Source organism: Doryrhamphus excisus, linkage group LG21, assembly GCF_037039965.1.
Source record: "Doryrhamphus excisus strain RoL-2023G ecotype Guam linkage group LG21, RoL_Dexc_Guam_v1.1, whole genome shotgun sequence".
Classification (NCBI taxonomy): domain Eukaryota; kingdom Metazoa; phylum Chordata; class Actinopteri; order Syngnathiformes; family Syngnathidae; genus Doryrhamphus; species Doryrhamphus excisus.
Window position 1 is genome coordinate 12,096,504 of NC_136377.1, and position 25,528 is coordinate 12,122,031.

At 39.0% G+C, this 25,528-nt stretch overlaps 3 protein-coding genes across 3 annotated transcripts; all 3 read right to left on the minus strand.

Annotated features, from left to right (window-relative positions):
- Positions 1–4,173: 4,173 nt before the first annotated feature.
- On the minus strand, positions 4,174–5,118 carry LOC131138292 (odorant receptor 131-2-like). The gene has a single exon (XM_058087104.2). The coding sequence runs from the start codon at positions 5,116–5,118 to the stop codon at positions 4,174–4,176; it is 945 nt and encodes a 314-aa protein (XP_057943087.2).
- A 4,462-nt stretch (positions 5,119–9,580) lies between these two features.
- LOC144894576 (odorant receptor 131-2-like) lies at positions 9,581–10,801 on the minus strand. Its single transcript, XM_078787813.1, has 2 exons — positions 10,658–10,801; positions 9,581–10,569 (listed from the first exon to the last, which is right to left on the minus strand). Exons 1-2 carry the CDS (start codon positions 10,707–10,709, stop codon positions 9,647–9,649), a joined length of 975 nt encoding a protein of 324 aa, XP_078643939.1. The 5' UTR covers positions 10,710–10,801; the 3' UTR covers positions 9,581–9,646.
- Positions 10,802–14,517: 3,716 nt separating this feature from the next.
- ppme1 (protein phosphatase methylesterase 1) lies at positions 14,518–23,426 on the minus strand. Its single transcript, XM_058086922.2, has 14 exons — positions 23,335–23,426; positions 21,982–22,075; positions 21,578–21,670; positions 21,452–21,509; positions 18,581–18,632; positions 18,369–18,523; positions 18,199–18,289; positions 18,053–18,118; positions 16,849–16,975; positions 16,508–16,637; positions 16,384–16,428; positions 16,259–16,323; positions 16,108–16,175; positions 14,518–15,169 (listed from the first exon to the last, which is right to left on the minus strand). Exons 1-14 carry the CDS (start codon positions 23,418–23,420, stop codon positions 15,166–15,168), a joined length of 1,134 nt encoding a protein of 377 aa, XP_057942905.1. The 5' UTR covers positions 23,421–23,426; the 3' UTR covers positions 14,518–15,165.
- Positions 23,427–25,528: the final 2,102 nt, after the last annotated feature.

The following is a 25,528-nucleotide window of genomic DNA, read 5'->3' on the forward strand; positions in this document are numbered from 1 at the left end:
CACTCAGTGGTTCTATGATTTTATCATAGATCATTGATCATGATTACAATCACAATAAAATACAAAACTATTTTTTTTTGCCAAAGAAAATAATATTTTTTTGTAATGTATAAATACTGTGCAACAATATAGTAGGACAATGTAACATTACAATTAAACATAAAATCCTTATTCCCTTTCACTTATTTACATTTCATTCATTCATTTTCTGACGCTTAAGCCTATCCCAGCTGTCACAGGGGATCACAGGGGACATACATATAGACAAACAACCATTCACACTCACATTCATACCTATGGACAAATCTGGAGTCGCCAATTAACCTAGCATGTTTTTGGAATGTGGGAGGAAACCGGAGTACCCGGAGAAAATCCACGCATGCACGGTGAGAACATGCAAAGTCCACACAGACATGCCCGTGGGGGGAATCGACCCAGGTCTCCTAGCTGTGAGGCCTGCACGCTCTAATCGGGACAGAAAAGTTGAAATACAGTAAAGTCCCGTGATATCGATATCGGTTATAATGAATTACTACTTATTACGATACTATTTTCATTTCCCGGCAAATTTCTAGTCTTTTATGATATAATTAGTTCAGTTAGTACGATACCCGGTTATTATGATAATCCGGTTACTACGATGCCCTTTTCATCTCCCGCCAGCCAATTTGGTCTGCTTATATCGATACAAAAGCAGCTTAAATCAATCTTTGCTTAAGGATTTCAATACCAAAAAAGAACACGGCGAACGGCTGCTTCCAGTCAACTTTATTTTTCACACTTCCACCACCAGAGTGCAGCACCCACACCGATTCCCGCACTTCCTGGTTCACAGGTCATGCTCAACCCGCCCCACATAGCTGGCCAAACACATGCCTGCAACAGAAGAACCAACTGACATAGCATACACACCTATTCCAAACGAAGACACAAGCGTACAAATACATGTATTTAATTGTGTTGTATTCAGATATCTTTTTATCGCTTGCAATAATCACTGTTTTTCATATGTACATGCTGGCGTTCGTGGTTCTGTTCGGTTTTTTGTTGTTTTATTGCGCAGCACAAGGTAGCACAAGGCTGGCGCACCATTGTGCGCAGCCAATTTGGTAATTTTGTAGACTGGGCTGCGCACCAGGGGGAGGTGTCCACATTTTCAGCTCGGCGCAGTGATAATGTTGCGACAAAACAGTGCGGCAAAGGTGCGCTGAAAGCTCGCTAGCTCCAACGTGGTCTATTCTTGGCGCAGGCGAAGCGCACTGTGCGCAGTGGTATATGTGTAGACATTACTACCACTATACCAGGTCAGGGACATTTCAGTGGAATGCACAATGGCAGCAACTACTATTTAATCATCTTAATCATCTATTCATATCTGATGTCAGATCAAAGACATCGAGCATAATGGGAACTCAACTTGACAGGTTGGGTTTAAAAGTTAATAGTGTTTGATAATCGCTTATTCAGCGATATAAGAATCCCTCTGAGGTGCATATGGGCATGCAGTCGTGCAGCCACCAGCGAGACGTTTTCCCTGACAAATTCAAGTTTAAAATGGCAAAAGTTGGTGCTCATATTGCAGTCTCATTAAACGCCTGCATGTGGGTGAGATGGAGTGGGGGTTGGGGTACAGGCGGCGCTCCCTCCTGCTGACAGAAAGCTAACCAGGTCAGTGCTTTCATTTGAGTTGGAGAACCACTGGGGATACAATTACCCAGTAGTAATTGCAGGGGAATTATCAGTGAGGTTGTTGCATTCGTGCATTCCTTTACCGTCACACGTTAGAGTGCCATTGTTACTTCATCACCAGCTTGTTATGTAATTGGACTTTTCAAAGCCCTGTAGACATTTCTGGCAAGTTGCAAACAAGGACTGAAGCAAATGAAATGCACGAGTGCTGACTAATATGGTCATTGAAACACTGCAGGTCGTAAAGGAAGTAACATAATAGTATATAAGATGGATATGCACTCATACAGAGACTCCATTTTTGCTATGTAGTAATGAAGAGAAGAGAAAATGAGACATGTTGTGTATAAACTGTGTGAGTATGGAAAGAATGGAAAGTAACTACATTTTCCGGGTGAAAGATGTGAAGGAGTTTGTGATCATGACAACAACCTTTTTCTTTCTACCCTGTCACCAGGTACTTTTCACTTTCTGGAATGTTTTTCAACCCTTCAAGTGTTCTTTGGCGGAGGCCAAGGAGGTGCTGAGAGGGCTTGAGGCTTGTGACAGAGTAAAGATTGGTTAAATTAGTCCACTTTCTGCTCAGACGCTTCTTTTATTCCTTGGGCAGGAACGTCGCTCTCTGTTGACTCACTTAAATTGGCCTCTCCCTGCACGGACAGTCTATATGTGTCCATCTGGAATGCGACAAGAAAGGTCTAAACTCCTGCTATTGAGAATGCAGGTGCTATTCAGTATGGAGACCTGTTAGTGCACCACAGAGGACCCACCGCAAATACGTACTAATGAGGACATCTGCTGGATAAAACAGGAAGTGGGCACATTTGGCTTGGGTCTTTTGCAAATGCAGTATATTGTTAAAGTCATATAAAGTTAAAGTCATATATTGTTAAAGATAAGATGAGATACATAAAATAAAATCATGAAAAATTACCCAACATTATTAATAGATGAATGGGTATTTGGAGCTGATAAGGAAACAATAATTAACAATTTCAGAATTTCCATTTGTTTCTTTACATACAGGCTGCACGGTGGTTGAGTGGTTAGCGTGTGAATGGTTGTTTGTCTATATGTGCCCTGTGATTGGCTGGCACATACAGGGTGTACCCCGCCTCTCGCCCGAAGACAGCTCGGATAGGCTGCATCCCCCTCCCCCCCTCCCCCAGCGAGCCTCATGAGGATAAGCCGTAGAAAATTAATGAATGTTTACATATATTTAATCTTCACAACCATGCATATCTTATCTATAAATATAAATATAAATATAAATATAAATATAAATATAAATATAAATATAAATATAAATATAAATATAAATATAAATATAAATATAAATATAAATATAAATATAAATATAAATATAAATATAAATATAAATATAAATATAAATATAAATATAAATATAAATATAAATATACTTATATATGTGTATTAAAAAATACTAACCGTCAAAGTGACATCAAATAAATGGATTGATTAATATTTATGGCAGTCATTTAGTACTACTACAAGTACTACTATTCATAATAATACAATAAAAATTCCTCATGACATCAAATAAATAGATTAATTAATATATCATGATTTTAGTATTTACACATCTTCCCTGTATAAAATAATAATGTAAAAAAAAATCAAAATAAAACAAAGAAATACATTAATTAATTGTTAATAATTTTACACTTCCTTCTTATATGTTTTTTTATATTTACAATTAAAATAATAATAATAATAACGTAATGTAATATAATTCTAAATGCTCCAGTACTGCACACACTGGTGTATGAATTATTATTAGTATTAAATGACAAAATAAAAAGCTCAGATAATAATTAGTAGGTTTGATATTCCTTCCCGTATGTGTTTTCTTTTTTCTAATAATAACTTGTTGTACAAGTAATTCCAAGAAGAAAATATTGAACTGTGACCACATACATTCCTGATAATCCTGGTCTTGATCTTGGTGTTGGATGTAATCCCCACCAAAGATCATAAACCCTAATTATTGTTATTCTGGAAGGTATATTCAGACAGTACCAGTCAAAATTTCAAGATACACTTTTATAATCAAACGGGTGAGATAAATAAGATAAAATACAACACAATCACAACAGGAGAACCCCATGCAGACAGGAGAACAACAGGATCCTATTGTACAGTAGTAAAGTGAACAGGTCACTTTTACAGTTATGACTATGCTGCTGGACAGCACAACACAACACTTTATTCTGTCATTTACAGCCAGAAAATATAATACTTCGATACTACTACTGCTGCTACGAATCCTATTACTAATAACAATACATTATTTTCCGCATGTGTGTTTTTCTGGTAATATTATGAAATATTAACTAATAATTGCTATTGTATAAGTAATTCAAGGAAAAAATATTGTACAGAACCACTCACACAGTACAAGGATATTACATACTGTAAATACAGTACGTAGTAACGGAATAAAATCTCTATTAGCATTTCACCTCAAGGTGACTGCTGTACGTGTCTTTTGTAGCCAAAGGTGAAATAGTACTTAAAGGCATGTCTGAAGGCGTTATCTCTGAAGCCGTATATGAGCGGGCTCAAACATTTGGGGATGATGAGGAGGCCTAAAAAAAGAGTATATTGAAAATGAAGAGCCATGTCAGCTTTTATGTACAACAGACTGCCAGAGCTGATCATGTTGAAGAGCGTGGAGGTGAGACACAGGCATAGCTGAAACATATGCAGCATCACCGTCTTCCGGGCCTTGCTGGCATTCGGAACGTTTGTGGACGCCGACCTGACGGCACAAATGATAGCGATATACGTATAGAAGATAATTATACTCACTACCACAAAGTAAAGTATAGTAAAGATGGTGTCTATTGTATTATATAGCTTCAGTCGCCACACATTCTCTCTACTGCAGTACTGGGACACGGTGAAGCTGGTGTTCTCCAGCCTGACAAAGAGCAAGAACTGGATGAACGAGTCCAAGGAGGCCATGGACCACATGACTACGATGGCGATGCGCGTCGTTCTGATGGTGACAATGTTTGCGTGCCTGAGCGGAAAGCAGATGGCCACATAACGCTCCAGCGACATCACGGCCAAGTTGAGAGGGGAAAGTTTCAAAGTGATGGCCGCCAGCTGTACGACCAGCATGCAAACGTAGCTGATCATGCTGACCATGGTGACGGCAAAGATGTACAGCAACATGGTGGACAGCAGCTGCAGGGAGTCGCTGAGGAGCAAGTGTCCAAAGAGGATGTAGCGAGGGGACTCCAGCATGTGAGGCTTTCTCAGCAGCGTCACCAGCATGACCCCGTTGATGTACAGGAACAGAAGACATGGCAGCATGGACAGCAGAACCTTCGCTGGTGACATCCGGAACGTCACATGGCTTACTCCAGACGATGAGTTCATGACCACAGCATCCCTCGTCATGAATTCAAATGAAACAACAACGTTATTCTTATTGATCAATCTTATGTTGCGCTAATGCAATAAGTCCATAAGTCCATGAGGTTGAATGAAGATTAGGTGTCTTCTCATGGCTTTTCATCCTTTGTGTGGCAGCAACATCATCTATGTCATTCTAATCAACAACCAATCAAAACTCAGCTCCGCCTGCACGCTCTTGGGGCATCAAAGTTGGGTGCAAGGAGCTTCATGAAAAGATCTTCATGGAATTTTAAAATATATATATTTTTATACATACATATTACATGCTACACGATGACATACAGTGGTATGAAAAAGTTTGGGCACTCCTGATAATTTTCAAGATTTTCCTTTATTGATCACCGATTATTAGGACCAGAAATTACAGATAAAAATATCACATACCAGACCAACATAGTGATAGTGTGCAATAATTATTTAAGCAAAAGTTATTAATAATTGGAAATTAACAAACACGTACAGGGAGGTGATATTTAACAGAGTGGTCCTTCAGATATCGGGTTCGATTCCGCACTTGGACATTTCTGTGTGTAGTTTGCATTTTCTCCTCGTATGTGGGTTTTCTGTGTTTGTTAATTAGGTTAATTGGTGACTCCAAATTGTCCATAGGTATGAATGTGAGTGTGAATGGTTGTTTGGCTGTATGTGCCCTGTGATTGGCTGGCGACCAGTCCAGGGTATACCCCGCCTCTTGCCTGAAGACAGCTGGGATAGGCTCCGGCATACCCCGGCGACCCTCGTGAGGATAAGCGATATAGAAAATGGATGGATGGTCCTTCAGACCTCTATTAGGTGGCGGAGAATTTCATCTTCAGTGTCTTGGGTGTAAAACTTGCAATACAACGATTCCCAGTGTCCCCAATGTCACTTGTATGTCTGTTTTTTCATGGGAGTCAAACATCTGCCATAGAATTAATGTCCAAGCAGAAGTTATAGCAATTCTACATTTGATTAAACTTACTTAAGATTTGTCAGATCAAAATGCAAATGCTGGATACGATTTTAGTTCGCTTACATTTTTATGCTTGAAAATGCTTGATAATTGTTGCTTTAATATGAATACTTTTTTTGTAAACTAATAATAGGCCATATTCAATCATTATAATGACAACCAGCATAATTTATTAATTATTAATTATTATTATTATTATTATTAATTGTTAATTTATTAATTATTAATTTATTTATTAATGAATTAATAATTAATAATTTATTAATTAATAATTAATAATTTATTAATTAATTGAGATTAATTATTAATTTGAGATTAATTAATTAATTAATTAATTAATTAATCTGAAATTGAGAAATTAATTAATTAATTAATAATTAATAATTTATTAATTAATTAATTTCTCAATTTCAGACCCGAGCACGATAAGTGAAGTATGATTGAGTATTTTCATAAAGCACTGAAAACCTGATTATGACTTCCTAAATATGAATTTTAACATTATTATAGGCCTGTAGACATGAAATAACACACCAGTAGTCACTTTTACGCTCCTATTATTCTTTGTGTACATCTCATTGTACAGGCAACGGGATCTAACATAACAGATGGCCACTGCTAGCATAGCAAGCTACCAAGCTAACTAGTTAGCCTCTCTAATTTACTTATTCTAAACATAAGAAAGTGTTTCAAACAGAGTGGGGGAGAAGGACAAAGACGTCACAAACGTTTCCATCCACTCGACCTCAGCCATGGTATGTCAACTCGTGCTGCTAGCTTGGTAGCCAGTCTCCATACAGTGTGAATGCTAATGTTGTGAGGGTGCTGGAGCCTATCCCAGCTGTCGTCGGGCAAAAGGCGGGGTTCACCCTGGACTGATCGCTAGCCAATGGCAGGGCACATATAAACAAACAACCATTCAAAGTGCATCTCTGATTAAATGAATGCGATTAACTATAGACTATGGACGTGCAATGCAATTAAATATTTTAATTGACTGACAGCCCTACTTTCAGTATTTTTTTTTTTACTAATAATGTGCTATAGTCAAACACAATACAGCGGTCATTTATTAATTATTTTTTGGAAAAAACATAATACAGTTAAGTCTCGTTATATTGATATTCTCGGGAGTCGGAAAAAATACCGATATAACCGGACTATCCATATATCCGATCCTGCGCCGAACTGCATTAAAAGTGGGCGGATCTTTGATATGGCATGTAATTTTCTCCTTGAGTTCATGGATTGCGTATCTAGCATGCTTTTGTACTACAATAAATTTTGTACTACAGTAAATAAAAATAAACTTACGCTGTAGTGATTACCGGTTACCGGGACATAATTCACCCCGGAACTATCGATAGGGAAGGTGTTGCCACCCGGAGGGGTAGGCGCGAGGGACGCGTGTTTTCCGCTGTGTGTGCTGCACTCTGGTGGTGGAAGTGTGAAAAATAAAGTTGACTGGAAGCAGCCGTTCGCCGTGTTCTTTTTTGGTATTGAAATCCTTAAGCAAAGATTGATTTAAGCTGCTTTTGTATCGATATAAGCAGACCAAATTGGCTGGCGGGAGATGAAAAGGGCATCCTAGTAACCGGATTATCATAATAACCGGGTATCGTACTAACGGAACTAATTATATCATAAAAGACTAGAAATTTGCCGGGAAATGAAAATAGTATTGTAATAAGTAGTAATTCGTTTTAACCGATATCAATATAACAAGACTTTACTGTATAATGATAGTGATATTCCAACTCTGATATAGTGAGGGCCGACTGTATTTTTGAAAAAAACACGATATAGTAAAGTCGCAAAATTCAAAGCGCCAAGCGCCAAGGGACGATTATGGTGCCATTATTTTAACTCCGATTTGCTTCTCGATTTTTCAACACATTCCTTTATTTTCACCCAGAAAATGAATAACATGTAAATGACAAACATGAGCCAACAATATACTGTTTGAATCGAGATAGTGAAAAAGATAAAAAAATTCCCCAAAAATATAATCATCAGTAGTTGGATTGGTCACCACAGAGGACTAACTGCTACCCTGAGATAAAAGGAATTGGATAGAATGTTTAGGAACAACACAGAAACTACTCTTGTGGGGGGAAAAAAAACTATCCTAAAAAGAAAGAATGCCTGAAATAAAGACTAAGAACTAAGGATCAGGTAACGTATAGAATGTATAGCAGCTTACAAACCATAGATATCTGGTCTTTTGGACCGTACATTAGCGCAATTATTTCCTGAACAGTATACCGATGAACGTAATCCCCACCTAGATCATAAACCCTATTAAGAATTCATATGATGGCACCTTGTATAAAGTCATGCATGCAGGCCAGCTTTCCCAGAGCTTTGAAGTCTGCAGGATGGGCGTCAAACAGGGATGTCTTCTCTCAGCATTCCGCTTTCTTCTTGAAATTGACCTGGCCATGAGGGAAACAACTGACGGGAAGAGGAATATTGGGGAGGATATAGTTCACATACACAGACATAAATGCAAAAAAAGATGGATATACTTTCACAAATCGGAATAAGGCTTGGTTTCACTCCCAATACAGGCAGTGTTGGATGGATGGATGGATGGATGGATGGATGGATGGATGGATGGATACTTAAGACTTCATTTTCTACCGCTTATCGTCACGAGGGTCGTGGGGGTGCTGGAGCCTATCCCAGCTGTCTTCGGGCAAGAGGCGGGGTACACCCTGGACTGGTGTCCAGCCAATCACAGGGCACATACTATAGACAAACAACCATTCACACTCACATTCATACCTATGGACAATTTGGAGTCGCTAATTAACCTAGCATGTTTTTGGAATGTGGGAGGAAACCGGAGTACCCGGAAAAAACCCACGCATGCAAACTCCACACAGAGATGGCCGAGGGTGGAATCGAACTTGGGTCTCCTAGCTGCTCGTGCAAGAGTTATGTATTCACATTAATGACAAAACAAAACAGTCACTACTGCAATAACTAAAAACCCATGTAAATTAGGGACTGTAAAACATTTAATGTAAATATCATAGAATTGTTTTTGAATTTACTTTTATCCATTGTGATCGGAATATTGCCTTTTGTTGTTGATTTCCTCAATGTAAACATGTTTACATCCATAATTAATGATGCAAGAAGGTACCATGGGATCCTGGAGAATACTGCCAAACATTGTGTTCCCTCAGTTAGGTGTCATTTCAAGATAAAATCTTTTAACTTTAAATAACAAAATTGTGATATTAGTTTTTTTTTTGGTACTACTGTAATTAATAAAAACATTCTGTATTCTGACCACTCATATTAAAATTACACAAAGTATGATAATATACTGGAGGTAAATATGGTACTACACAAGCAGAAGTAGAAAAAGTGGTCAGAACATTACCATCAATTATTGTATTTATTTAAAAAACATACATTATTACAGTGTTTATTAAGAAAAATGCAGTATGAGTTGGTTAAAATCAGCAAATAACCGTTTCTTTCTCAAACTTTAAGGAGAAATTATTGAATTAGCATCATTCTAGCAGACAAATAAACATAACACAATCATTTCTGAATGCTGCTTTTATAACCAAAAGTGAAATAGTACTTAAAGGCATGTTTGAAGGTCTTATCCCTGAGCCCGTATACGAGCGGGCTCAAACATTTGGGGACGATGAGGAGGCCTAAAAAGAGAGCGTACTTAAAATGAAGACTAGGATTTAAGTTCAAGGGGCTACCTGATTTGATCATGTTGAAGAGCGTGGAGGTGAGACACAGGCATAGCTGAAACATATGCAGCATCACCGTCTTCCGGGCCTTGCTGGCATTCGGAACGTTTGTGGACGCCGACCTGACGGCACAAATGATAGCGATATACGTATAGAAGATAATTATACTCACTACCACAAAGTAAAGTATAGTAAAGATGGTGTCTATTGTATTATATAGCTTCAGTCGCCACACATTCTCTCTACTGCAGTACTGGGACACGGTGAAGCTGGTGTTCTCCAGCCTGACAAAGAGCAAGAACTGGATGAACGAGTCCAAGGAGGCCATGGACCACATGACTACGATGGCGATGCGCGTCGTCCTGATGGTGACAATGTTTGCGTGCCTGAGCGGAAAGCAGATGGCCACGTAGCGCTCCAGCGACATCACGGCCAAGTTGAGAGGGGAAAGTTTCAAAGTGATGGCCGCCAGCTGTATGACCATCTTACACAAATAACTGACAATGGTGACCATGGTAACGGCAAAGATGTACAGCAACATGGTGGACAGCAGCTGCAGGGAGTCGCTGAGGAGCAAGTGTCCAAAGAGGATGTAGCGAGGGGACTCCAGCATGTGAGGCTTTCTCAGCAGCGTCACCAGCATGACCCCGTTGATGTACAGGAACAGAAGACATGGCAGCATGGACAGCAGAACCTTCACGTGTTCATGCAGCATCCATGTAGGGTTTACTTCAGACGACACGTTCATGACCGCAGCATCTGGAAAAACATCAGTATTATACTGTCCATGCTGATCCACCCTAAATCACACCAATGACCAACAACAAAACGTACTGTAGATACCTACACGGGACTGATGTTGTCCACTCATGAACAATGAAGCTTTGGCATCTTCTCATGTCCTTTCTTCATTTCTGTAGCAGCATCCTCTTTGATGTCATTGTAACCAACAACCAATCAAAACCCAGCACTGCTTACGACACCTTTTGGGGAGTGAAAGTTGGAGATGCTAATGAGATATACCGCACAAACAATATGGCCGTTTACTACTAGGATTTGTTGGAAAACATTTACATTAAAAATCAATTTGGGATCCATACTCAATGTTCTTATAATGTTCTTATAATAATCACCAGGAAGAACAATCTATTATTCATTCATTTTCTACTGCTTATACCCTGGACTGGTCACCAGCCAATCACAGGGCACATATAGACAAACAACCATTCACACTCACATTCATACCTATGGACAATTTGGAGTCGCCAATTAACCTAGCATGTTTTTGGAATGCACAGGGAGAACATGCAAATTCCACACAGAGATGGCTGACGGTGGAATTGAACCCTGGTCTCCTAGCTGTGAGGTCTGCGTGCTAACCACACGACCACCGTGCCGCCAACAATCTGTTAAAATGTTTAAATTTAGATTGGGAGTTTCGAGGCTGCACGGTGGACAAGTGGCTTGCGCACAGGCCACATAGCTATGAGACCCGAGTTTGATTCCAACCTCGGTGATACGTGGGTTTTCTCCGGGTATTCCGGTTTTCTCCCACATTCCAAAAACATGCTAGGTTAATTGGTGACTCCAAATTGTCCATAGGTATGAATGTGAGTGTGAATGGTTGTTTGTCTATATGTGCCCTGTGATTGGCTGGCGACCAGTCCAGGGTGTACCCCGCCTCTCGCCCAAAGACAGCTGGGATAGGCTCCGGCATACCGGTAGAAAATGAATGAATGAATGAATGGTAGTTTCAATGCCACTTTTCAGGCCCACTTCCCCACTGCCCCTCTGGCCTGTCCGAGCTCCATGCACCATTTCTGGGCTACATGAGGACCCCTTACCCTGCTAAACCTCTTCACCTTCCATGCAGTCTCCTTGGGTGTGTGTAATGGAGCTTCACACACCGTTGTCGCTTGGACTCCCAACACTCTTTCACCCTTTGTCCCTTGATAAACTTCCCTCGCTTTCATGGAGCCTCACTCGCTGTGCACCAGGTAGAACATCTCGCCGTTCTGGCTGAGCTCCATGCACCGTTTGATGTGAAAAAAGGACCTTAATTTAGATGAAAAACACATTTGACTCAGTCTTTCAAGAGAACTTATATCAACTTACAGAGGATGAGATGTTTTCTTTAAGGAGACTTTGGATGTGAGAGTACATTGGTCATGGCTTTCTCGCAGGACGTCCAGGTGAGTGAGAGAGCACTCCATGAATCCGATGTCTTCCACCGTTGTTCACATAGCTGCGTTGGCTGCCGTTTTGACTGATGAGCCTTGAAAATTCACTATACTCCCTCAAGTGCTCTTCAAATACTGTATTCAATTTAAACATCTCTAGTCTGTGCGTTCTAAAGAGCTCATTACTGCACATAACAGGATCCACCTATACCGTTATCGAAACACATAAAAAAAACCAACAAGATTTTAAATACATTCATGATAACACACAATACTTACAGTATCTTGGACATTTTAAGCAGTAAAATATTGGCTGATTTTTTTTTTTTTTTGGGGGGGGGGGGGTTGTATCAATGTGATTAAACCCGAAGACGAGAAATATATAAATAGCATTAGCAGTGGGCTAGCTAGTCAGATTTTCAACACAACATCTTATTACAGTAAAGTCTCGTTATATCGATATCGGTTAAAACGAATTACTACTTATTACGATACTATTTTCATTTCCCGGTTACTAGTCTTTTATGATATAATTAGCTCCGTTAGTACGATACACGGTTATTATGATAATCCGGTTACTAGGATGCCCTTTTCATCTCCCGCCAGCCAATTTGGTCTGCTTATATCGATACAAAAGCAGCTTAAATCAATCTTTGCTTAAGGATTTCAATACCAAAAAAGAACACGGCGAACGGCTGCTTCCAGTCAACTTTATTTTTCACACTTCCACCACCAGAGTGCAGCACACACAGCGGAAAACACCCGTCCCTCGCGCCTACCCCTCCGGGTGGCAACACCTACTTCCGGGGTGAATTATGTTCCGGGGTGAATTATGTCCCGGTAACCGGTAATCACTACAGCGTAAGTTTATTTTTATTTACTGTAGTACAAAATGTATTGTAGTACAAAAGCATGCTAGATACGCAATCCATGAACTCGAGAAAATTACATGCCATATCAAAGATCCGCCCACTTTTAATGCAGTTCGGCGCAGGATCGGATATATGGATAGTCCGGTTATATCGGTATTTTTTCCGACTTCCGAGAATATCGATATAACGAGACTTTACTGTATTATTATTCATCTTATTATGTATGTACAGTATAATTTGATGATACATTCAAGGACCAGCAAACAAAGCAGCTCACAGTAAAAACCCAAAAACGTTTAACTGTATATTCTTTTCTGAATAAAACAATGTCCTATATGATTGACAGCCCCAGTAAAAATGAATGATTGGTGTCAGACCAATCCATGGATTTGGATTGCTATTGTATTTGTATTTTATATACTTACTTACTGTTTACATTTACTTTATTGTCAGCATATTATTTACTGTAAGTTATGACTTGCGAGGGTAAACATATGGAAGAACACACAAACATGTTTTTCACTCTATTTTGGCCCCATGGTAGATGATGATGTGTTTCCAACTTTACACACCATCATCATCGTTTACGTCTCTTTTGGGAGTCATTATAAACACTTCATCAATTATTCATTTGTTTATATTGCATCATCATGTATGTTGTATTCTGTAGAGGGACAATTATAAAAACTAAATCAGTCCCTGGAAATCAAACACATGAAGAAAAACACGTCACCTAACTTTGTTGGTTTCTTTTATCCGCTGCATTGTTTCAGGTTATTTTGCACACGTGCCCTAACTGTCAACTCTCTTGGTTTTTCCCACAGAAACGACATAATATTTTATAATATTTTGTACTTCTTTTCCAGTGCAAAGAAGTATATTTCACTATATTTTCTCTGTATTCTACAACTTTCAAACACTTTCCAGTCACACAAATAAAAGTACACTAGTAAAATAACACTGTGGCACCACAGGGGATGCAAATGAAAATGTGCTGGAAATATGAATGAATTTTTCCCTGATGCTTTCAGGTGTACACAGTCAGTTATGTTGCTTTTTGCAAAGTCATTTTATTATTTATAATAAATTAAAATAAATTTTTATTTTTAAACTTTTACGTATTGTATGCCTACATTAAGCCTTCTAAGTGAACCTATCTAAAATACAGATCCAGGCATCCAGAAAATGCATTTAAAGACGTAGTGAATGATCTGTAGTACTTTACACTGGTCACTAGGTGTCGGTAACAACAGACTTGATATCCAGAACAACAAGCTTTCATTGCAGGTTTGAATTATTCCCAACAGGCACAACAATCCGTAATAGAAACACGGGCTACTGTGGCTGCAGTTAGCCACGCCAAGCTAAAACTCAACTCAACACTCCTGACTTCCCATGACCCCTGAGGGAACACATTTATAGCAACACACACAAACACGAGTCTTATTTATGTCTTAAATGTTGTATTTACTCTTTTGAGTAATATGTATGTCTACTATATAGGGGAATACGAGTGCAAAGGGGACTATAGGGCTGTTAGTTCAAGTCTGGGGGCTCTAATAGAAAGTTTAAAGCTGTATTTAGGTCATAAACAAGTTTTCTATGCTCCAACTACAACAATAATGGAGTTATAAATAAGGAATTCTACAACCTTCTTGAAAAATTCAAAGCATTTTATTCCAGGAAATACATGAAAGAAACAGTTTCACTATATAGTTTTTTTGTGTATCTGCCATTGTGCCACATGATATTAAACACATAAGTCAAATGTATATGTTCTCTATATGAACAAATACAACTCTATGTATTACAGTGCACAATAAACCAAAATTTCACCTAAGCAGAAAAAAATACTACATTGGAGTACATTTGTTGTGGTGTCCTTTAATTATTCCAAATTATAATAAATAAATCTTGACAAGTAAACCGTGAGCTATGTTGATCTTGCAACACAATGCAATAGAAGATTTAAAAATACAAAAAGCATGGGTGACATGTTTCCAGTCCATTTTTAATCATCATTGAACTGATTTCAAATGTGACATGTGGTCACCGTGATGTATCACCCAAAACACAACGTAAAATAAGGATAGCTTTACATAAAAAAAAAACAGACTGTAAAGAAAAGAATACAAACAATCTCGTGTTTTACAATTAAATAAGGCAAAGCTGGAAGGCAAAGTATCTACATAACGAGCGTAAATAATAACACATGATGATTTTTATTATCTAGTGGAAATATATTCCGTGTAATCTGCTGCTGTGTTCCATGATGTTGATTTCTTCTAGGGCGACTTATTAAATTAGCTGTGAAGAGATAAAATAGATCATCTTACCGACCACCTCCTTGCTACTTTTAAAGTGTCAATAGATGCTACGATAATAATCATAATAATAATAATGATATAATAAAGTGCTGTCCAGGGCCCCTTTACAGTATAGAACAGGGGTGGGCAAACTTTTTGACTCGCATTGATATGACAAAATTTACGGGGGGGCAGACTATATATTTTACACGTAACAGTCCACCTGGTATTATTGTATCTGTAAAATTGTCATGCAATCTGCTATTATTATTTATTTTATATTTATATTTAAATATTAAAAAAAATATTATAATAATTAAATTAAAATAATTATTATATTATGTAAAATATGCAAATATAACAATAATATTATATGTAATTAATATAATAATTAGCATTAATCATAATAGTTCTAATAATAATTATAATAATCTAATAATAATCTAATAATAATAATAATTATTATTATTATTATTATGTGCTTGTGTCCCTTTTTTCAGGAGCACTTTGTAAACAACAGACCATGTCAAAAAACGAAATTGATAAAACCATCAAAAGGTTGGCTCAGGCCATGATGCCAGGTTGTATGTTGAGTTTAAATGAAATACTTTGGAAAGATTGGGCGGGCCGTATTCAAACACTTGGCGGGCCGGATGTGGCCCCCGGGCCGTAGTTTGCCCACCCCTGGTATAGAACAAGACAAATTAAACCCCTACATTGCGGGAAAAAAATAGCATAGTGTTAAAAAAAAATATATATATATATATATTTTTTTTAAACACAAAATATATATATTTTTTCTCTCTAAATACAAAAAAAACCTCTTTGCATATCTACAGGAGTTGGTTTGGTTAGGACTCCCCTTTATGAAATGTAATTCTTCCATTACTTTCATGTGCGCTGGTGTTATGAGACATATTATTTTCTAGCTTTACTTACCACATAAATCCTTCTTTAAACTCAGTAAATTTGTGGCGGACCATAAACGCAGCTAGGGCATCTGCTACCTACAAAGAGAAGACGAGAGAACTATTAAAACATAGAAAGGCAACCTAATATGTGTCTGATACACTTCATGGACACTGTGTACTTTTTCAGGCGCATCCTCATGGACAGCATGACCACACTGAGGGAGGACCTGCATCTGAAACTTCCCTGTGGACAAAGTCAGCTCATCAAGCACGTGGATTTTAGGCAGAAAAATGAGCTCTTTACCTTGCATCTGTCCAATAGTAAGGTCTTTATCAAGCCGGTCCACGCCTGCACAATACACATGTTGAATTCCATACAACTAACAAAACAAACGCTAAGGAAATGTTAGTAAGTGGAGGGATCGAACCTGCCAGCAGAAGCAGCTTCGGCACAGGGCAGGTGAGGAAGAGCGCAGATAAGCCTTTAAACCAACCTTCCCAGTACTTTTCCGTCTTTGCTAAATCAACCCGCCACGTGAAGATGCTTTCTTTTTTTGTCTGCAAGGAATCATTGTTTTACAATGGGAACATTATGTTCATCACACATACAACTCACAGGCCACAGTATTAAGTACACCAACTATACAAGACAATGAAGAGTTCGGACATTGTGGTGGTGTAGAAATGTAGTGCATCACAGCTTCTAGATGACTGTGCAGGTGTTCCTAATACAGTGGCCAATGAGGGTTTTATGCATTGCACCGTGAACCTCTTGGTCGTCTTCCTTCATTCTCTTCTTGTTCGACTCCTCTTCCCCTTCTTCATCCTCTTCTTCTTCTATTATTCCTTCACCTATGCTGTTAGAGACGCCCGGGCTGCTGCTGGACTCCTCACATCTTTCAACGTCACAGAACAAAGAATTAGGAACCTTAAATAAATATTCATTCATTCATTTTCTACCGCTTATCCTCACCAGGGTTGTGAGGGTGCTGGAGCCTATCCCAGCCTGTCTTCGGGCGAGAGGCGGGGTACACCCTGGCCTGGTCGCCAGTCAATCACAGGGCACATATAGACAAACAACCATTCACACTCACATTCATACCTATGGACAATTTGGAGTCGCCAATTAACAGAGGGTAGCTGTGAGGTCTGCGTGCTAACCACTTGACCACCGTGCAGCCTAAATACATAGTAATATTCATAATTATTACATTTATAATTTTGTTCTAGTTCTTCTCAATTTGACTACTATACTGTATTTGGACTGCATTTAACCAATAACAACAACCATTAGGACTATAAAAAGGTGCCGGGGGGCCATTTGCAGTCCATAATTTCTTTATTATTGGCCTGTGGGATGTTTTAGAAATAAAATTAAACACACAAAAAATAGTAAATATGGAAAACAGAGGGAAAAAAGGCACTGGGTTTAAATATATGCAATTTTTATCCTTTTTATTCATTCATTCATTTTCTAGCGTTTGTCCTCAAAAGGGCGCAGGGGTGCTGGAGCCTATCCCAGCCTGTCTTCGGACAAGAGGCGGGGTACACCCTGGACTGGTCGCCAGCCAATCACAGGGCACATATATAGACAAACAACCATTCACACTCACATTCATACCTATGGACAATTTGGAGTCACCAATTAACCTAGCATGTTTTTGGAATGTGGGAGGAAACCGGAGTACCCGAAGAAAACCCACGCATGCACGGGGAGAACATGCAAACTCCACACAGAGATGGCACAGAGGGTGAAATTGAACCCTGGTCTCCTAGCTGTGAGGTCTGCGTGCTAACCACTCGACTGCTGTGCCGCCCATCTCACAATATTTGTCGTAGTTCATCCAAAACACAGGCTTCTGTGTAAATTCCACCATATTATAAAACAAAAAAAAATAAATCACAGTGGGCCGCTACATCCTATTGATTTTTCTGTACTCAACCCTCGTGGAAAAGATAAAGTAGGTACATACTTTTTCACTTGGCCTCCCATTGACACTCGTGCGGACTCTATGTTTCTGATCTGGCCACTCTTCACACTAGCAGGAAACAGAAGTCACGTTTTTAGCCAGTCATGCTTTAGAGGTGTACTGTAGTAGCATGGTTGGTTGAGGCTTACCTCCACTCGATGGCATTTTCCAGAGATTTAAACATCTTTGGCCTACTCCTGAGGAAATTCTGCATACTGTTCAGAGCATCCATTGCTGTGCCTGCATGCAAATGACAATACAGGTATTAGTCGTACAACAATTCAAATGAGGACTGGCAAAACAAAATAAGAAGACGTACCCTCAACAACATCGATGACACACAGGCCCAGCAGCGATGGTATGTGATTGGCAGCTGCCGTGTGAACTGCTATGGCCCCACCCATGCTGTGCCCGATAATCATAATCGGCGGCGGGTTGTCGCCATAAAGAGCCTCCACCACTTTGCCAATGTCCCTATGGAAGGACTAACTCATTACTTTTGCAACAGTGTACTAACACACAGCGACTTACTTGGCCATTGTGTCTGCAGACAGATCATTTGAATTTTTCACTTTGGAGTCACCTGGAACAGATGAAGGAAATAAAATCATTCTCCAATTTCCAACAGTTATTACGATATCCACCAAACTTGAACTAAATCAGTTAGTTACAGAGCCTTCACGCTGAGCTTGAAATCTTACAGAATACTGTATGTAAAGTGACATTTTGCTGCTTTTTTTCCTACCACTACTACCCAGCCAATCACAGGACTCACATATATATATATATATAAACATCCATTCACATCTATGGACTATCTACAGCAGGGGTGCTCACACTTTTTCAGCATGCGAGCTACTTTTAAAATGACCGAGTCAAAATGATCTACCCACTACAAAAATGCAAAACATCTATTTATTTTCAAATGTATTGAGGATTATTATTGATGTACCTTACATAACCAAATGAGCCAATATTGCAAAACACACATAATTAACTATTAACATTTTTTGTAATTACCTGAGTTTACTTTGATGACTTGCACTGAATTGAATCAGCCAGGGATGCATAGTCCGGACAGTAGCTGCTGATAGCCAGGTTAGCCAGGCAAACGCACTTCGAAAAAGACATTGTGGAAAAAAAAGTCCACCTCCCATTCCGTATGGAAGTGATATGTTTTTGCCTTTTTACTTGGTCCAGCTACTTCACTCATTTTAGTGACCATAAACTTTAGCGAGGGCTTAAAATCTGACCCAATTCGCCGACTAGCTTAGCACTTTGCATCGTTGTTTACGCATGAGCGGTGACATAAAGGTCAAAATTCAGTTGTCATCTGACTGGTTGTCCTGTATGTCAATCAAGTAACGGGGATGGATGATAGGCTGACATCGTAAGTTCTGCTGCACTTAGAGACGTTGTTTGATTTGATTGGTCACCCGAAGGGCAACATTCAGTTGTCATCTGAATGGCCGCCCTGTATATCAATCAAGTGACGGCATTGATGCTAGGATGATATTTTTTTTAATGTCACGCCACGATCGATCAGCGATCGACCAGTACCACCGCCGCGATCGACCGGTAGATCGCGATCGACTTAATGAGCACCCCTGATCTACAGTATGATAAAAACACCCTGGCTAGGTTGTACATTGTAATTGTAGTTTGTTTCAGTCGTCCAGTAGTTAGTAGTTGTTGGAAGAATTGTACATAAAGTTATTCTATTTTTACTATATTCTTATGACCTATTTTCTTATGACCTACAAGCATTTAATATCACTCAAGTGGCAAAAGTAAGATTAATGTTGTGTCGCTTGCACATTTGGTGTATATCATGATTAGAGAAAACAGAACGTGACAGAACATTCTCTCACCAGATAGTTTTATCATGCCATACCTGCACGGGTCAGAAGTAGATGTGACCTCAAAGAGTGTGTGTGTGTGTGTGTGCGTGTCTCCAGAAGATCACATGCCAAGGAGATACCCACACACTATGTATAACATGTTGTACGAAAGAACCGGTTTCAACTGTGCGTGTCTCCAGAAGATCACATGCCAAGGAGATACCCACACACTATGTATAACATGTTGTACGAAAGAACCGGTTTCAACTGGAATAGTTAAAACTCCTTCCCCTTAGCGGTTGAAATCTCATTGTAACTAGGGCGTTCCTAACTAAATAAAAGGACAGGAGAATGGGGACTGTTTCAGAGTTGGTAGGAGGATTGTAACTGTGCAGTCTCCACCACTCTCCTTGCAAGTAAAAAGAAACTCAACTCTCTGTGTCTCTCTTTGTACAGGCAGTGTTTTACAAGCGTCGGGGTTTTTGAACCTGACAGTAGTAATGCACATTAGAAACAGGGTTAAGGTTAACAACACTGAAGGAGAAACAATGTACAACGTTTACACTCAAGAACCCTGACCCATTTCTGCTTAAATGAAAATAATTATACCACAGATCAAAATGTTCATTCATTCATTTTCTACCGCTTATCCTCAGATCAAGATGTTTTTTCTTGAAATACTATTTAATGTTCAGGGTCTGTTTGGGCCAATGTATTTCTTATTTTGTGATTAGTAGCATAAATGTACTTATATTCAAAATAAATTATTGAAATAGTGACATTTACTGAGTGGCTTATAACCGTAAGATGCAAATATACATCACGGGGATATTCTCATAGCTTGTAGTTTTTGTAATTTTATTTATTACTTGCTGTGCCAGGGGTCCGAGAGGACTGAAATTTCATGTATGCTGTAAGTCGATCATGTATAGCATATTTGACAATAAAGTTGACTTTGACTTATTTTATATTAATTAATAATAATAATAATGAAAAAGAAATAAAGGAAATGTGCAACTAATTTTTCACCAATGTCACTTAGGGAGTTCAAGTCAAGCACAAACCTGAACGGTGGCCCATTTTAGGACATGTAAAGTGTTGGTGACACACGGATTCTTATGGGTTACAACATAAATCCATAATCATAACAAAAAATGAAATAAATAATAAATAAGTAATAAAAAAGTAAAAAAAAAACAAAACTTAAATTATATTAGGAAAGCAGGAAGTGAACAAATGTAACAGTTACTTATTGTAAAAGTACCAGATGGAGGGGTAGGTTTTAATAAGCTTTGCTTCTTCCTACTCCTTTTGGACATGTGGAACTGTGAACTGATTATATGATGCATTCAATTGTAATCTGATGCATGTTCAAATGAAATTAAACCATTGCCATAAACATCTACAACCCATCTGTATTTGTGGCTCCTCCACATAATTCTATGTTTTATGGGAATTAGATGAGTAGATTTGAAATAACATCAGTAACATACAGAACCTAACCTGCTGTGCGTATTGGTGGTCATTAAACACATCACAGCTGCATTTTGCATGCACTTACCATGAGCTCGAAGGTCCATAGCCACCACCCTGCAGTTGATCCTGCTGTATATGACAGCCTGTCAAAGCACACATAAGAACATTTTAGTGCCAGAATAGAAATAACAGTAAATGTTAACTTGCTCACCGTGAAAACAGCCCAGGAGAGAGCTGAGTGTCCTCCTCCATGCAGCAACAGAAGCACAGGACCATGAGCACCACTGCAGTAAATCCTGAAAACGTTCCAAGCAGTCAAGGAAATGCTGCCCAGGTTACACAGAAATTCTAGAAGCTAGCAAGTGTGTTAAAATTCCATTCCATTTTATTCTCATTGGCTTTTTTTAAAGTATATTTTTTAATTGGTAGTTATTATGTTTGTTTAATTCACTTTATTTCAAAACTAAAATTTTCGTACGTGTATTAGCATTACCATGGCATATTACATTCATGAAAAAATATCAAAATATGCGAAATTTGTTATGACAGAAAATAATACAGCTAATATAATATGTGTGAATGTTTTCTGTAGGCATAAACAAACAATAAGGATATGTCTTTGCCATTTTCATTCTCCACTTCAACATCTTCCATGGTTTCAAAATACTGGCTCCATGTCAGCGGGCTGAAATCTCTTTTGCGTCCAGGCCTGAATTAAACAAAACATAGCATGAACAAACTACAGTAAAGTCTCGTTATATCGATATCGGTTAAAACGAATTACTACTTATTACGATACTATTTTCATTTCCCGGCAAATTTCTAGTCTTTTATGATATAATTAGCTCCGTTAGTACGATACCCGGTTATTATGATAATCCGGTTACTAGGATGCCCTTTTCATCTCCCGCCAGCCAATTTGGTCTGCTTATATCGATACAAAAGCAGCTTAAATCAATCTTTGCTTAAGGATTTCAATACCAAAAAAGAACACGGCGAACGGCTGCTTCCAGTCAACTTTATTTTTCACACTTCCACCACCAGAGTGCAGCACACACAGCGGAAAACACCCGTCCCTCGCGCCTACCCCTCCGGGTGGCAACACCTTCCCTATCGATAGTTCCGGGGTGAATTATGTCCCGGTAACCGGTAATCACTACAGCGTAAGTTTATTTTTATTTACTGTAGTACAAAATGTATTGTAGTACAAAAGCATGCTAGATACGCAATCCATGAACTCAAGGAGAAAATTACATGCCATATCAAAGATCCGCCCACTTTTAATGCAGTTCGGCGCAGGATCGGATATATGGATAGTCCGGTTATATCGGTATTTTTTCCGACTCCTGAGAATATCGATATAACGAGACTTTACTGTAGATTATCATCATAGACACACTATGTTGCTGACTGTCAATATCTCTTTATTACTCATAAGAAACAATAAAGAGGGACTGTGCAGTTGCATGGTAAATTGCAGTATAACAAAGTGACAAATCATTAACAAATCAATGGATTTAGGCTTTTAAAACACAAACCATTTAATACACAAATGTATCGCTCTGTGATACATAAGTACAAACAAGCACTAGGTAATGCATCTCATGTTGTGTGTAGTCCTGTGCTATTGTACATTACACTACTATTGTAGTTGTATGTACTGTCTGCCATTTACCAGTACAAGCAGGTCCTCTTTGAATCAAAGGGTGACAGTAAGTCCTAAACGTCACAACATGGTGGCATAGTTATAACACAGTTATACATGTGATTGTACAATCAAACTGCGTATGGTTCAGCTAGTATCTTTTCATATCATGTCAATGACTGTTCACCTGAAACTCTGATACCACCGTATAGCTGCAGTGCATAGGCTAATATTTACATTCACTGCTAAAACACAGGTGCTAAATGTTGTGTTTGAAGACAAATGGAGTTGACATCATGCTAATGCGATGCTAATTGACTCACCCCATCTTCATTTTGGAGCCGGACTGAAAGCTCCCTGGCATCGGAGGTCTCGAAGCTAACAAGTTTAAATGCAACTGCTTCTCCATGTTGTGGATAGCGGATCTCGGTCGCTGTCAGGAACGGTTTAATGGGACATCGACCCTCTTTGGCGGCATATGAGCTTCTTCCCACTAGGCAGACGTGACACAATGGACTCCAGCTAATGCTAAGGGGCTACATTTGACACAAGCTACAGACTACAGCTCTTCTTCTTCTGTCTATTGTGATTTAAGGTGTTCTTCTTTGTATACGTCTCCTATAGTGACTATGCTGCCCTCTAGCGGATATAAATATATGCTTTATACAGCATAAACCTTGGGTCACGACTACATCTTCTTCTACGATTATTTAGTTCTGCCTTGAGTTTACACCGCCTCACTGTGTTCAGAAAAGACATTACATAAACTATTGATTTTTGGTAGGGCTATTCGACTGAATAAGAAATAAAAAATAACAAATAATAACTATAAATTATTTAAATAACTATATATAAACTAAACTATTATTCCTATTTTGTTGATAATGTGAATGCAAGGATAAGTAACACACCTTAATGTTTTGGCTAAATGGCTAATAAAGTCAGGAACCATAAAACACAAAAGTATAGATATGAATGCACTCTGGTGTTTTTAGCAATCTGCTGCAAAAATGTTGGTCGCTCCCAAGATTTGAACAGAACCGGCGGGCCATACTGACGTTCTTTCTGCAGCCCATCAGTTGAATGGCCCTGGCTTATAAGGTAACTCATTGCCATTGTGGAGCTCACAATGAAGCTCTGTATTTTGTACTACCATAATACAGAACTTTTACAATGTATTTGTGTTTTTCCGGTGGCTTTGTGAAGAGTGCCGATATCATATGACTTTCTATCATCACTCAAAAACTAGGTGTGGACTTTATTGTTATATAGAAAGACAAGGTATGCAGCTGTGTAATAAGAAGAAACATGTTTTTAGACCATCAGGGACTTCTCTTATGATGATGTCTCTGGATTTGGGATTATTATTGGTATTAGTCCAGGGTGTACCCTGTCGCTCATCTGGGATAGGCTCCAGCACCCCCCGGGATGAAGGGATGGATGACTGGATTAGAATACATTATCCTGAGCTTTCATTCATTCATTCATTTTCTACTGATTTTCTACTCACGAGAGTCGGAGGGGTGCTGGAGCCTATCCCAGCAATCTTCGGGCAACACCCTGGACTGGTCGCCAGCCAATCACAGGGCATATATAGACAAACAACCATTCACACTCACATTCATACCTACATGGACAACCTAGCATGTTTTTGGAATGTGGGAGGAAACCGGAGTACCCGGAGAAAACCCACGCATGCACGGGAAGAACATGCAAACTCCACACAGAGATGGTTGAGGGTGGAATTGAACCCTGTTCTCCTAGCTGTGAGGTCTGGGCGCTAACCCCTCATCCGCCGTGCAGCCAAGCCTGAACTTGACAAATGTATTTTTCTAGTTTAATAAGCCCGCATTCATATATATACAGTATTATTCAAATTCTTGCAAAGTAATGTAAAACTTTTTTTTTTTAAGTGACAGTGCTGAAATGGCAACAAATTGTAGGACTGACCCAGTTGTGTCAATCATCAACATGTGCCTCTTAAAAGCCAGTCAGCCGTCAGTACATACTGTACATACTGTACTATATACATACTGTACATGCAGTCAGGACCAAACATGGTAGAATGAAAAAAAGAAGCAGCAACTAAAAAGTAAAACAGTTCTTGCTTCCTTTGTTCATCTCATGAAATATGAAATGTGAATAACAAAGCATACTTGTGTGGGCCAGTAACATTTACATTAAGTGGCAGTGGGCCTTATTTATAGCATGGCGGTGATAAGCTGCGTTCATTGCACTGATCAACAGTTCGCGGTATTCAAAGTGTGGCAGAGGACAGCACCACCGGGGGTGGGGGGGGGGGGGTGGATGACACAAGCTGGTGTGCCGGGTATCATTTTGCAAGGACTGTTTGAGCTGGTTGTAGCTGGAACTGTGAGGTGTTTAATGCCATGTCAGTTGCCTGAGAGAGTTCTTTTAGACTGGGGGGCGGGGGGTGCGTTACAAACACTTTACAAGCTTTATTAGCTGTTTAGTAAGGCAGAATCATTCAGGATCAGTTTGATAATAATACTAGAA

What these genes read in the sequence shown, in the direction of transcription:
- LOC131138292 (XM_058087104.2), bottom strand. Translation starts at nt 5,118, where the DNA reads ATGACGAGGGATGCTGTGGTCATGAACTCATCGTCTGGAGTAAGCCAT.
- LOC144894576 (XM_078787813.1), bottom strand. Translation starts at nt 10,709, where the DNA reads ATGAGAAGATGCCAAAGCTTCATTGTTCATGAGTGGACAACATCAGTC. An exon ending in GTGGACAACATCAGTCCCGT is followed by an intron (nt 10,570 to 10,657) that starts GTAGGTATCTAC and finishes ATGTTTTTCCAG; the next exon opens with ATGCTGCGGTCATGAACGTG.
- ppme1 (XM_058086922.2), bottom strand. Translation starts at nt 23,420, where the DNA reads ATGGAGAAGCAGTTGCATTTAAACTTGTTAGCTTCGAGACCTCCGATG. An exon ending in ATGGGAGGCCAAGTGAAAAA is followed by an intron (nt 16,976 to 18,052) that starts GTATGTACCTAC and finishes TGACGTTGAAAG; the next exon opens with ATGTGAGGAGTCCAGCAGCA. An exon ending in GAAGCTGCTTCTGCTGGCAG is followed by an intron (nt 16,429 to 16,507) that starts GTTCGATCCCTC and finishes TGTATTGTGCAG; the next exon opens with GCGTGGACCGGCTTGATAAA.